This window comes from Alosa pseudoharengus, unplaced genomic scaffold, assembly GCF_046254945.1.
Source record: "Alosa pseudoharengus isolate Yale_2024_CS ecotype anadromous, Long Island Sound unplaced genomic scaffold, YU_APseudo_1.1 YU_APseudo_1.1_scf_11, whole genome shotgun sequence".
Lineage (NCBI taxonomy): Eukaryota > Metazoa > Chordata > Actinopteri > Clupeiformes > Clupeidae > Alosa > Alosa pseudoharengus.
In genome coordinates, this window is record NW_027468576.1 from 2,874,550 (window position 1) to 2,889,401 (window position 14,852).

At 45.0% G+C, this 14,852-nt stretch overlaps 1 protein-coding gene and 1 long non-coding RNA gene across 2 annotated transcripts; one reads left to right on the top strand and one right to left on the bottom strand.

The window, feature by feature from the left end:
• Nucleotides 1-374: 374 nt before the first annotated feature.
• Nucleotides 375-3,187, bottom strand: LOC143117477 (uncharacterized). Its single transcript, XM_076279225.1, has 3 exons — nucleotides 1,810-3,187; nucleotides 1,115-1,724; nucleotides 375-973 (listed from the first exon to the last, which is right to left on the bottom strand). Exons 1-3 carry the CDS (start codon nucleotides 2,980-2,982, stop codon nucleotides 375-377), a joined length of 2,382 nt encoding a protein of 793 aa, XP_076135340.1. The 5' UTR covers nucleotides 2,983-3,187.
• Nucleotides 3,188-4,522: 1,335 nt separating this feature from the next.
• LOC143116580 (uncharacterized) lies at nucleotides 4,523-6,843 on the top strand. The gene is made up of 2 exons (XR_012985864.1): nucleotides 4,523-5,448; nucleotides 5,737-6,843. It is a non-coding gene; the product is annotated as an uncharacterized LOC143116580 (long non-coding RNA).
• The last annotated feature ends 8,009 nt before the right edge of the window (nucleotides 6,844-14,852 follow it).

The following is a 14,852-nucleotide window of genomic DNA, read 5'->3' on the forward strand; positions in this document are numbered from 1 at the left end:
TCTGGTTCAGAGTACATGGAAGGGGCGAATGACACCATATTCCGTACAGTCTGCCGCCTCTGGTTTGGCGCGGTATTGCCCAGGGTCAGTTACAGGGCAGTAAGAGAATGCATCAGATTAAAGAGCAGTGGGCACTTGTAAGACCTAAAACACAGAACACAACACGTGTACTGAATTAAGTGCCATTTCAAGAAGCCCTTTGTAAGACCAGAACACACAGAACATAACACAAAACAAAATATATGTAAAAATATATGTAAAAAATATATATCTGTAAAAAACCAACGAACTATATACAGTATGTACAATATTTACAATATTTACACTATTTACAATATATACAATATTTACAATATATACAATATATACAATATTTACAGCTCCAGTTCGAGTGCCACCTGGAGCGACACACTGTCCTGGCACTTATGACAGTACCATTCACCCTCTGGTACCACACCGACTTCCAGGCACTCTGTGTGGTACCAGAGGGTGCAGAGGTCGCACTGTAGCCACTGATGGAGATCACGGGAGGACCCAGGCGGAGCTATGTCCTTACACACAGTGCAATACTGCTCTGGGTCCTCCCGTGCAGCGCGTAACGCAGCCTGTGCGCTTTCACGCTGCTCTCTGGCCGCCTGCTGGGCTGCCCGTGCAGCTGCCCTCTCCGCCTGCTGGGCTGCCCTCTCCGCCTGCTGTGCTGCCCTCTGTTCTTGCTGTGCTGCCCTTGCAGCTGCCCTCTCTGCCTGCTGGGCTGCCCTCTCAGCTGCCCGCTCAGCCACCTGCTGCTGCCGGAGGAGCCGCTGTGCTGCCCGCTCTCTCTTTTCGGCCTCCTTGCGCCTGTCCTCCTCCTCCCTCTCTGCCAGGAGGGCCGCGTAGGCATCTGCCGTAATGACCCTCGCTGGCAGAGGCATCCTCCTCCTCCCCCGGGTCGGCCGGTCAAAATGGGGGGGCACGAGGATGTCTGCCAACCCGGCTGGGATGACACCGGCCGACACCAGGGGATTCGGGAACCGCCGGCATGTGGGACACTGCCCGGTGGTGGGGGCAGCGGCGGCAGCGGTGGTGGTGGTGGGGGGGGCTGCGGCAGCAGCAGCAGCGGCGGAGGTGGTGGGGCCGGCAGCAGCAGCAGCAGCAGCGGAGGTGGTGGGGTCAGCAGCAGCAGCAGCAGCGGAGGTGGTGGGGCCGGCAGCAGCAGCAGCAGCAGCGGAGGTGGTGGGGTCAGCAGCAGCAGCAGCAGCGGAGGTGGTGGGGCCGGCAGCAGCAGCAGCAGCAGCGGAGGTGGTGGGGTCAGCAGCAGCAGCAGCAGCGGAGGTGGTGGGGCCGGCAGCAGCAGCAGCAGCGGAGGTGGTGGGGCCGGCAGCAGCAGCAGCAGCGGAGGTGGTGGGGTCGGCAGCAGCAGCAGCAGCGGAGGTGGTGGTGGTGGTGGAGGAGGAGGAGGCGTTGGGACTGCAAGGCGTCGGGACGGTGGTGGCAGCAGGGTCGGCGGGACCCCAGGGCGACGAGACGGGCGATGGAGCGCACTCTACGGCGGTGGAGGAGGCTAGGACGATGGCGGTGACGGTTCCTGTGTCGGCGGCGGAGGTGGTGGAGGTGGTGGCAGACCTGGTGTGGGCAGCGGCGTCAGCGGTGCCAGCGGTGGAGACGTCAGCGACGTCAGGGAGGTCCTCCGGGTCCTCGTCTGTATCAGACGGGAGATGGTTTGGGTCCCGGAGGCCTTTGACGAGCTGTTAGTAGGTGTTTAGAAAAATATGTTAATCCAATGAATTGTACTTCACATAATGTCAAACTGTTTTTTTTCTGCTAACTCACCTTTGAGTCGTCCACCGCTGTCCTGTCAAGCGGGAACAGGCCTGTAGAGCGGAACCCGCTCTTGATGGTATTGGGCGTACAGGCCTGCTCCACCGCGTACTTCAGCACCGCTGAAAAGTGCCGCTTGCCCAGCACCAGGTCTCCTCGCACCAACCCCATCTCCCGTGCCAAACGGGAGAACGCCGCCTTCAGTGAACCGTACACCGCCACGTCCAGTGGCTGGAGCACATGGGTGGTGTGCGCTGGCAGGCACACCACCTCAACCTGGTTGGCCCGACAGAAGTCGACCACCCCCTTCCCAACATGGGCCTCGTGCTGGTCCATGAACAGGAGGAGGGGCCGCTCCTGCCGGGCGTGCTTGATGAAGTGCCCCAGCCACTTCACGAACAAGTCGCTGTCCATGTAGCCTCTCTCCGACACGCCGTAGAGTGCGTTGCTGGGCCCCTCCAGGCTGTAGGCCGTGCTGGGGAGGCACCCCTGAAAAATGATGAACGGGGGTATGCTCTCCCCAGCGGCGTTCGCGCAGCAGTGGACGGTGACGTGGTCCCTGGTGGTCACCTGCTGCGCGTACACGTGCCTCTGCCCTTTACGGCAGAGGACACGCTGCCTGGAGTGGCCCTTGTCTCCAAAGCCCGTCTCGTCGCAGTTGTATATCTGGGCTGGGGTCCCGCCGAACCCATGCTGCTGGTACAGGGCCTGGCAGATGCGGAAGAGCTCGTCCACCCGCGCCACCGTGGCCCCATGGACCCTCTCCCTATCCAGGGGATCAGGCCTCCGCGAGGCCACGGTGGGGTGGCGAGCTCGGAAGCGAGTCCACCACATCTTGCTCAGGCCCTTCTCCATGTTCACCAGTGGTGAAGTCCGTCCCGACGCCTTGCAGATCTCAGTGGCCAATAACAAGGCCACTGAGCGGGTGATGGGGAACCCGTGGGCTGCCATCCAAAAAATGTAGCCCACCAACGCCTCCTCCTCCTCCGGCATGAGGGCCCGGTTGGGGTGGGGCAAGTGGCCATACTTGCCCTTCCTCCAGTCCTGGAGGGTGGTGTGGGGGATCCCATGGCGGGCAGCCACCTTGCGGAGGCTCCCGCCCTCCTCCAACTCCTGCAGGGCCTTAGCCACATTTTCCTGATTGTATTTAGGCATTTTTCCTGAAAAAATAAAAATACATAACATTTATTAAAACTAGACTAGACAGACAGATAGATACTTTATTAATCCCCCAGGGGAAATTCAAAACTTCAACACTAAAGAATTGTTTAATTGGCGGTGATTATGTTGTTGGAATGTGGCTCTGCAAAAGCATTATTTTCAATGGTTATTATGTGGTTGGATTCATGTTTTTTTTTTTATCACTACTATTCTTGTATAATTACCACTAGGTTGCTGCCTTTTCTATCCAGTAGGTGGCAGTCCAGGATAAGATACCGCAGAGCCATATATATATAAAGCCATGGCTCTGCTATTCCTTATCCTGGACTGCCACCTACTGGATAGAAAAGGCAGCAACCTAGTGGTAATTATGTGAATAAAAATCGCCTCAGTGGTCGTTATACTTACCGTGAGTATCGACAACCTCCTGCCTCATCGTGCAGGGGTGTCTAACTTGCACTGATTGCCCAGTTTAAACTTCAGGACGATTAATTATATAAATCTACGAATCCAAAACATTGAACGATGATAAAGTATGTAATTACAATCTGACCATCACATTTATTCATAGAAATGGTGGATTCCTTCTGTATGACTATTGCATATCTGGGCATCACGCTAACGCGCGCTTTTTTTTTCTTCTAACGTGCCGCAATTTCCCGCCGTTTTGCCAATGTCACTAATTACGCCATGAAAAGGTTTAAACTTCAAAAATGAGCAATTATTTAAATCTACGAATCCAAACCAACACGACTCTAAATTGTCTGACCTTGTTATCAATAACGTTAGCTTTACTTACTTACCGTGAGTATCGACAACCTCCTGCCTCATCGTGCAGGGGTGTCTAACTTGCACTGATTGCCCAGTTTAAACTTCAGGACGATTAATTATATAAATCTACGAATCCAAAACATTACACGATGATAAATTATGTAATTACATTCTGGCCATCACATTTATTCATGGAAATGGCGAATTCCTTCTGTAGGACTATTGCATATCTAGGCATCAAGTTAACGCGCAAACGCGCTTTGTTTTTTTTTTTTAAATCTGCCGCCATTTCCCGGAGTATTTGAATGTCACTAATTACGCCATGAAAAGGTCTGATAAAATGACCGCTAATGTTATACTAACAATCTATATTCAAACAAAATAACTTTTTCAACATGTTTACTTCAATATGTAATACGTTACACATATACATTTTACCACATATTTTCACAAATCTTGTTTAAAGTCTTCCCCTACGTCATTTAGGGCGAAGGTTAAACCCTCCCCCGGCGCCATTTTTAAATATTCTTCCGGTATTGCTAAAATATGCTGTGTGTGTTGACATACTTACTCGGTAGTTGCTTCGTGCGCTGGTCAACAGTTACTCCCCTCGGTCAGAGATCAAAGAGGACAAGACAAGGTTGTCAGAGGTATTTATAGTTTTTATTGACCTGGAAATAATTAATTGCATTTGATCGTAAAAGGTTAACTGTACGGATTACTGTTACCCACGAAATGAACGTTTCCCTATGGCAGGGAGCACTGTACGGAACACTGTTATCAGCTTCTACACCTCTCGACCTGTAGTAAGTAGTAAGAACCATAGTAGACGACGTAACCAACCCTGATGACGGAACACGCAGAGGACAGATGGATGAGAGGTAGCCATTAAACGATCCCATAACATTGCTGTGGGATACCATACCATAGCATTGCTGGAAGCTACAATTGCACATTACTGGACAACGTTATGTGGTACAGTGGAAAGTGAAGTGTTGTGGAGTTAGCCGACAACAGAGCGGCCTGTGGTGAAGTGCTATGATGACCGCAATCATCTGTGTTGTTATTATTCGTGAATTTACATGTAGCCTAATGCTAATGTGTCAGCACAGATTCTTTCGAACACCCGTTAAGTTATCTGGTGATAAAGCTTTTGAATTCCAACGGTATTGTTATGTGAGGCTAGCATTGTAATTGTTATAAAAGGATAACGTTACATTGTAGTCGTATGTTAAGTGTGTTTGGATGAAGCATCTGCTAATCATACACATAGCTAACGGTATATGGACTCTACAGCCCATTATGATGTGGTGAAGTGACTGTGCTGTGGCAGAGACTGTAGCGTGTGTGCTTTATATGAGAGAGGTCAGGGGTTCAAGACTGAGTCGATGGGTGTGAGGTGAGTAGCCTATCCCTGTGGAGTGGGGTTTGTGTTGTATCTTGTCTGATCACAAGCTATGTTTAGCGGGTGTATACGTTAAACTACTCTCAGTTATTATATGATCTTGATATTTGAACATCTGAATTATGTTGGTACAATGACATTGGAGAATGCTGCTGTTGAGTAGCCTCTCGCTTGGAGAACTTTAAGACCTCTGGGACTTATGTGAGCATGCAGAGTGCTGTGGTCAGTGTCAAAATGTGACATGATTTTCACTGATTTAACTTGTCCTTCATGGCCCAGGTATGGGTAGGCCTGTCATGGGAGGCGGAAAAATGGTAAGTTGCCTTTGCTTTGTGACCTTTCAATCTGTGTATGTATTTTGATGTCATGGCTCATAGGGAACATGTGTGTGTGTGTGTGTGTGTGTGTGTGTGGGAGGGATCATGGGGAGAAAGTGATGGTGGGAAAGTTAAGTACATTTACCCCCTCACCCCCACCAAACTAAAAGAAATGTAAAAAAACATAAACAAAAGGGGAAAAAACAGGTAATGTGGCAGGGAATTGTGGGGTTTGGGTGTTTAGGGGCCAAACATATGTGCAACTAATTCCCAGTGTGCTTCCAGGCCAGCAGGAAGGTGTGCAGCAGCCACTGGAATGACCTCTTCCACCTCCTCCACTAACAGCTCCTCATCAGCCGGCAGTGGGATGTGATCCTGAAGGGCCATGTTGCAGAAGCGCCGCCACCAAAACCACACTGCACGCCTTTGCAGGATGGAGCTTCAGGCCACCAGCGGATTTGCTCACACACCTTTCCACATGCCCAGGGCCCTCTCCACAACAACGCGGGTCCGGCTATGGGCGTTGTTGTACCGCGCCTCTGCCTCGCTGTTGGGCTCCTAGATGGAGCAGTTGACATGCTTGTATTATCATAGGGGGTTGATGGAATAAAGTAGGTCTTGAAATGTCAGTGCACTCAGGGAATATAGACATGCATTTGAACAGTATATACTTTGCTACTGTCTCAGCAGCACCTACAGTAACACTGTGTGTGTGTGTGAGTGTGAGTGTGTGTGTGTGTGTGTGTGTGTGTGTGTGTGTGTGTTGGTACAGCTGGCGCAGATCCTTCAACCATTTGAGCATTGAAACATTTGTGCTATGTGAACTGTCATTTTGTGGTTGTGATTCAACACACAACTTTATCTGTGAACTGTATCTGTGCATTTAAAATATCATGAAATACTTGTGTGTGGTAACAGTATTCAATTTTCAGTGTCACAGTGAAAACACATAACAAGGGCAACATTGGAAAAATGCTGCATAAAGGCATGAAAAACTTCCAGTGAAATGAAGGGCAATCATAAAGTAAAGTATTCATTTATATAGCGCTTTTAGAACAGAGTGAAACCCAAAGCACTTACATAACAACATGTTCAACATTGTTCATATTACATATCCATATTTATTCTGCTCTTACTGTAAGGTAACTGATAAGATACTGCACATATTTATATTTCATTTATATTACTCTAAACCACCTTCTGCAAACCAACTGTATACTACTGTCTACACTGCACTATATTTATTGTCCTGTCTATGCACCACCTGTCTATACTTTATATATCACATTGCACTTTTCTGCCTTTTTGGCACTTCTGGTTAGATGCAAACTGTATTTGGTTGTATTTGTATTTGTGCTCTGCACAATGACAATAAAGTTGAATCTAATCTAACCATGCCAATTTGCATAGAACATAATATACATGTATCCTAAGCCTAGGCTAGTAAGCATATGGTCTCCAATCAGTTAAAACTAGGACTACAGGTTCTAAACGATCATAGGAATATTTAGTGACTGAGCCTATCCAAGATTCCAACATCATCATTATTCATTTATCATTATCTAGGCTCGAACCTATGACTACAAGATCCGAAATGCAGAGGTATATCCTTTCACGCCACCTTGTCATGCTACAACAAATGAAAATATTGGCCAGTATTTAGCCTATAGGCTATTCGGTGTGTTTCATTAAATGTGTAACTTATTTGTTCACATGTGCTCGGTTGGCGATTTATGCTTCACTGATTAGGCTCATTAGTAGGCTACGTTCAATAGACTGTGACGTTATTATTAGAATTATCATTATTATGCCTATTATTTTTAAAGCATACATAGCCTAGGGCCTATTGAAATTACTGCCTATTGTTGTAATAAGTATTATCATTATTATTATTATTATTATTATTATTAATGATATTATAACTGCTGGGCCCAGGAAACGTCATGCAATGTCAAATTTCATTCATTTTGCGTGACTTCATGCGTTCGGCTCTAACCGACAGAGTCCGACATTCTCCGAACACATCTGCAACCATTGTAGTCTGAACTATGTTGGTTGAAACCAACATGGTTCAAACTAACAAAGTACTATGTAAGTACGGCGGCTTTGGGGAACAGTCGTAACTTACATGTTGGTTAGTTGAACGATGCATCGTACCACGTTAGTAAAAAGCTAACCTCCGTAGTTGTACGGGAAACGCACCCCTGAATAGTTTCAACGTAACACCAGAGAATCGGTAGACGGGCTCTGGTAACACAAGTTATGACTTAAATTACACCCCCCTCTCCCTAGGTGTAAGGTCCGTCGTAGGTGAATTGTTAACATGGGTTTCTCATTTAAATTGTGGGTAGGGGAGCGCGGGGCACAAAGTAACGCGGGGTTAAATGTAACACGGACTTTTTCCCTATTTGCAGGGGGTTGATCGAGGCATGCTATTGGTCAGTTAATCACATTACTATGAGACGGTATTCCACAAATTTTCAGTCAGTATGGACGTGTTTCCACGTAGATCTGCAGCAAAACGCCTTTTGAAGACATCAACTTAAATGTCTAGGTGGTACTTGTCTTTCCATTACTGAGTTGTGGGTGCAGCTCACTGACTCCAATCTTCTATCATCTTAATAACCGTCTTGTAGGCTAAAAATGAACACCGTTTTGAAACATGTAGCCAACTCATAGCAGGAGCTAGCTTATCTTATAACAAACGTGACCCAGCGGGGTTAGTTGTAACGCGCTGTTACAACTAAGCCACTCATACTGTACAATGATGTTGCAATACAAAAATATGCGCGTATTAGTGTTAGTTTAGTTAGTTTTTGTGATGTTTTGCATTTTGCCTCATGTGTTTTCAGGTTTGAGGGCTTTTCTTGGCAGGATTGACCTTGGTTAGACTCTTTTCTTCCTTTGGCGCATATTTCTCATGTTATTTCTCCGTATAGAAAATAAAGTCAATTTTCGACACACGTCTGTTGTTAGTTCATGACTTATGTATCATAAATAGTCAGATCCTATTCTATCATACACATTCAGATACATTTATTGAATTAATCTAATTAAAAACAGCCGTTTGGATGAGTGTTACAACTAACCCCGCATATGGGGCAGGTTGTAACATTTCACCTATCGCCACTCTCGGTGGAATTGTAAAAGAACAGTAGCTCCTACAAACACACTTCCAGTGCATATGTGTAACAGAGATATGTATGTTGCTTTTTAAAAAGTATAACTAGTGAAACTCAAATGATTTTAGAATTATTTAGCCATAACCAAAAAGTGTTACTTTGTGCCCCGCGCTCCCCTATGTTAAATTTAACAAAGTATAAGTCGAGAAGAGTTACATAGGCTACGCGACCGATTACACACATTTAATTTAGCTAGGCTACTTGAGCAGTGCTTGAAAGTCGTTTGTATACACTGGAAATCATATGGACCTAGCAGTAGCCTACAAATAGGCTACCAAACATCTACCTATTATTACCACACAAAGCACATTTCATTGCTGTGGATTGATCTGTTATCAGAGATTTCATTAGCCATAGGCCTACTTGAAAGAGTGTTAACGTTACCGTTAACTTCACTAACGTTAACGTTATCCACTGCGGTAGCCTACTTTAGGCCAAGTGGTGGCTGAAATATTCCCAAAGCACATATAGCCTACAATAAAATAAAGTCTGTTATTTACAAATACAGTGTTATTTTATTCCATACAACAAAGTAATTGCGGAGGAAGTCAAACCTAGATGTGACTTTATCATACAACATTAGTGAACGTTATGGCTACCCAGAACACTGAACAGTTTTTTCCCCCCTGCGCCTGCCTTTACTAACATGCAAGTCGGTCCGTGTATCATTCGTTCATTTGATATTCAATTGAGAATCCAAAATGAAAAAACGAAAAAAGGACTTGTTTTTTCATTATCTGTTTATGAATGTGATACAAACCAACAAATAATGCTTTGTTTTTCAGACTTTTGATTTCATGATCAGATCAAAAGTAGAACGTTTAAAAAACGGCCTCAGGCCCAAAACTGATTTTGATATATTTTTTTTTCGATTGCTCTGACCCGGAAATTATTTATTGACTTCCATTGCCAGCTGCTGCTTCTAGGCCTACCAGTCCGATTATAACTTTACCACACACAATTTAACCTAAAGATCTATATTTAAATGACCACTCGGACAGAGCAACAGAATCTCTTTTTTTTCCCCTCAGTCGGCAGTCTAAACGAATAGGTTTTTCTACTCCTATGCTCGATTCAGTAGCGTAGGCAGACATGTTCAAATAGGTGGGCACAGAAAGAAAAGGGTGGGCAAAGCCAATTTGATTGAACATAGCCTATAAGAGAAGCCTAGATGAGATACACCATACGTGGAGTGGAATTTATGGAACGCATTTGATCACAGCTGAAACATTTTAAACTGGAGCAAAACAATGCATGGATCTAGGCCTAGCTTCGGCGCGTCACATGAAACACAACTGAGACAGATTGACCATATTGTACAACTGCAAAGCCTTATCATAGGCATGTTACATTCATGACATGAAAAGTAGAACTTATTGAACAAAAATGGCAAATTACGCAGTCGGCTAAACATTTTAAACTTGCGCAAAACGGCATGAACCCAGCAACGGTGCGTAACTTAAAACACAAACTGAAGCAACAGCTTGGACAATCCTACTGCAAAGCCTTTCCTTCCCGTCTATGACATAAAAAGTGGAATATGAACGCATTTCACACCTGACAATTAAACGGAGCTGCCGCCTGTTCGCGATTTGACTGATTCTTGAGCTCTCAGAGCTGACTTGCGCGTCTTTTTTAGATGGTGAACGTAATTGGACGGGCAAGACTGACAAGTAGACTGGCCTAGGCCCGCCTGTGACTATGCCTATGGCTCGATTTGAATTATTTGCTCTGTTTGTGAATGACGTTCTAGCCCCTCTTTCCTTTGATCAATGTGCTTGTTGAACGATGTGTGTCCCTAGTTTCCCTGTCTACTGTCTTTGGTGTAATCTCACCAGAAGGCGGCAGCTGGCTGCCTTCCAATGACGTTGGCGACACATGACGATCTGAGCTGATAGATCTAACATCTAGGCCTACTTCCCTAACATGGGCTGATACTACATAGCCTAGGCCAGTCATTACTTCTATAATCATGGGGCAACGCTTTGGGCGAACGCGATGTTCATAAACGAAACAGGCATGAGAAGGGAGATGATTTTCTGTCGATTCAACGAAACCGAGTTTGCCATCGTTGCGCAAGTCGCCCAATTTCTCGCTATAGTTGTTAGACAATATTTTCTGTCGCTATGGGATGGCCAAAATTAGTCGCTAAATCTAGCAACAAAGTCACTAAAATGGCAACACTGAGCACTGACAGGTCTAGACCAAGAAAGTGACTTGGATAGACTTCCAGGTCACAGAAATCGGAACAAATAAATATCAAAATCAGTTTCGGCCCTGAAGCCATTTTTTAAACGTTATACTTTTGATCTGACCATGAAATCAAAAGCCTGGAAAACAACGTGTTATTTGTTTGTTTGTATCACATTCATAAACAAATAATGACATAACAAGTCATTTTTTATTTTTTTCGTTTTTGAGTCTCAATTGAATATCAAATGAACGAATGATACACGGACCCAAGTCCACCATCCTTCCTCCCCCTTCTCGTTCCGTGAACCTCTGGCGTTCTTCTTACGGGAACCTCTGGCGTACTTCTTACGGGAACCTCAACGTTACATACGAGGTAGTTGAGCCTGTTTTGCCTTCTATTGTTTATGTAGATAATACAGAAGCTAAAATATCGGCACAGAATACATGTTATATGAAGTTATGGGAATTCAAAAAAATCCTAATTCAATGGACGTTCTATGGGGTTAGCAGAGAGTTGATAACCACCGCTACATCGCTGCTTCTACTTCCGGGAATTTGCCTGCCCCCTTGGTCTAGACCAGAGAATGTCTAATAAGGGGAGAACTGCCACTCTCGTGACTACCGGAAAACTTCCGGTTTCTGAACTGGTTGCAGTTCCTTCTGTGGTTCCACATGAGGGCGCTCGTCCACGAGTGCAGAATGCATGGAGGTCTATGGAGCTGTACCCCTCAAAATCCACTTTTCTCTGGATATAATTTTTTTCCAAGTAATTTGAATATTGTTTTCGAAAGGGGAGGCAAAGAAAATACACTTGGTTGAGTATTATATTTTTTAAAGTCACTTAATTGTTCTAAAAAGCCTTTCAAACGTGTCAATGACGTCATTCATTAGCACAATGCTAGCGTGTTATGGGCAACAACGACCCAACCTGTAAGAAATCAAAAGGACATAAGTACTCGTTCATTCAACTTTTGACCTATAACCCATGTTGAAGTTATACAAACTACAATCAAATCTGAGATTTGTCAACGACAATCAGGTGAAAGAAGCAAATTTAGCCGTCTAGCTCCATTGACTCCCATTCATTCTGCACTCATGGCGATCGCCCCCAGTGGAAATCTAGTGGAACTGCAACCAAAATTCGGTACAATGGGACTTAATACGGAGTGGCAAGGCTCTCCGTAGACGGGCTCTGTCTAGACCAAGAAAGTGACTTGGATAGACTTCCAGGTCACAGAAATCGGAAGAAATAAATATCAAAATCAGTTTCGGCCCTGAAGCCATTTTTTAAACGTTATACTTTTGATCTGGCCATGAAATCAAAAGCCTGGAAAACAACGTGTTATTTGTTTGTTTGTATCACATTCATAAACAAATAATGAAATAACAAGTCATTTTTTATTTTTTTCGTTTTTGATTCTCAATTGAATATCAAATGAACGAATGATACACGGACCCAAGTCCACCATCCTTCCTCCCCCTTCTCGTTCCGTGAACCTCTGGCGTTGTGAGTTAAGACTTTTTTTTTTAACTGTTCCTGTGGTGTTGAGCAACTACAATTCCTGTTAATCCTACAGTTTTACATTATAATTTATTTAAAGTGAATAAATAATGAAAAATAAATAAAATGAAATAGATAAAGTAAATCGGAAGTGGAAGTGGAAGTGCATCTGTCAATTCATTGAATGTTCAAAGTATTATGAATCTTTATTTAGAAAAACAAAATACACATTGGTTGGCCTATTCATGATGCATCAGCAATTACACATGTTTAGGGGAATAGGGCATTATTAATATACCATGTAAGGTGGTATGTGCTAGAAATGGGTAAACCAATATCAGTGAGTCTGACCGTGAGGTGGGGGCACCGCCGCGCCAGGCAGTGTCCCACATTGTCCCTCAGAAACATACCCCTTGTCCCCCCTTGGGCTTATTAGCAGGTGGTCACCCTAGCACGGACACAAATACTCTTATCTCGCTGAAATCTTGACGGATTTACAAACGGTTTTGTTTCTTACAAACGTTATTAACGTAGCTATAATCTGGATGCTTGAACATTTTTAAGTTACCATATGGTAGCTGATTGTGAGGACATGCAAGGAAAGTGGTGTCATTTTGCCTCTAGGGGCGCTGTAATAAAGACAGTGAGCTCATATCTCAGCAACACTTTGATGTACTAAAGCCAAACTTGATACAGGGACTTGCCACTGAGAACGCACAAGGACAGTGCTGTAATTTGGCCTCTAGGGATGCTGTAACAAAGTAAATGAGCTGATATCTCAGCCATTCTTTATGCAATTGCCATGAAAGTTACTGTGAGTACTTGCCCATGGCAAAAAAAAGAAATGACAGCTCCGTTGCTATGGTTGACGTCATTACTCATGCATGAGTAAGTAAGTAAGTTGGATGATGCCAAAAAATCGACTATCGTGAAAGAGTTAATCTTTCATATTCTAGATTCATTACATAAAGTGAAATATGTCAAGCCATCTTGCTCATGAAAATCTAACACACCCTGTTTGGATTCCCTCAGAGCACTGCAAAAACAGGGCAGCCGTGGCCTACTGGTTAGCACTTCGGATCTGTAACCGGAGGGTTGCCGGTTCGAACCCCGAACAGTAGGAAGCGGCTGAAGTGCCCTTGAGCAAGGCACCTAACCCCTCACTGCTCCCCGAGCGTCGCTGTTGATGCAGGCAGCTCACTGCGCCGGGATTAGTGTGTGCTTCACCTCACTGTGTGTTCACTGTGTGCTGTGTGTGTTTCACTAATTCACGGATTGGGATAAATGCAGAGACCAAACCCTTTTTTAACCGTTCCCTTCGAGGAGGAGCAGCACCGGATGTCCTGCTCATCCACTGCGGCGGGAATGACATAGGACGCCTCAAAAGCCTCCATCTCGTCGCAGGGATGCAGCAGGATCTGCGAGATCTTCACCGCCGTTTCCCGAGGATGACCATCGTCTTCTCGGCACTCACCCAGAGACGTCGGTGGAGATCAGCCAATCCGGTGAAGATTGAAAAAGCCCGTAAGTGGGTGAACAATGCCATGGCCACCTTCGTTTCGGAGATGGAGGGAGTGTTTGTGCGTCACCCCCAAATACAGTTTAGTCATCCTGAACTGTTTCTCAGGGATGGTGTTCACTTCTCCCCTGGGGGTTGTGACATCTTCCTTGGGAACCTTGCGGGAGGGTTGAGAGGCGTCATCCAGCATGGGTGAGGCTGGATGACAATTCTCAACACAGTTCAGGATGTTAAATTTGATTTGGGGTTGTGCTGTTGGCCATTACATTGTTCATTGTCATTGCTCCTCCTCGCCCCTCCCTTCCTCCCTAGTCCCATTCTTCCCCTTTTACCCCTCCTTGCCATCGAAGTCACCTTAGCCAATTACCCCATGGACTCTCTCCTCTTTTCCCTACGACGAATGTAGCAAGCAGATGCACAGTGTTTTTTTTTAATAATCTTTTGTCTTTCGTGTCTTTTCATTTTGTTGTTGTTACTTTTAGCCCCATTTTGAGTGTTTTACCTGACATTGCACATCATCTACTTAGGAGGGCACTATTCCCACATACTTTGGCCCATCATCAAATGACTGCCCTCTTTGGAAAGCTTAGACCCAGTAGAATTCTCAGAAACAGTCAGTGTGACTGTGTGATGTACTGGCACCAAGTTACAGAGGCTTGAATGTTGTTTCTTTGAGCCAGTAACATACATCTCTGGAACTGCCCACATTTGGGCCCTCTAGGTCACTTGAAGTGGCCTTGAAACACAATTGAGGCCTGAAACCAGGTCTTGTGAAGCTGTAACTCAAAGTAGATGACTGGAGTAAAATATGGATTTTTCACAAATGTATTTGTGTTGAAATACCTATGCGTTTAGGTCAGTGTCATTTTTAGAAAACAGCCACAGTAGCAGATTCATGTGTAAAAGTAATCCTTTTTCTTTGATTCTATGACAGTTTCATTGATGAGAAAGACACAGGAATCTTCTTCTCTTAGATGACATTCATCTTATTTTACGGTCATCACAT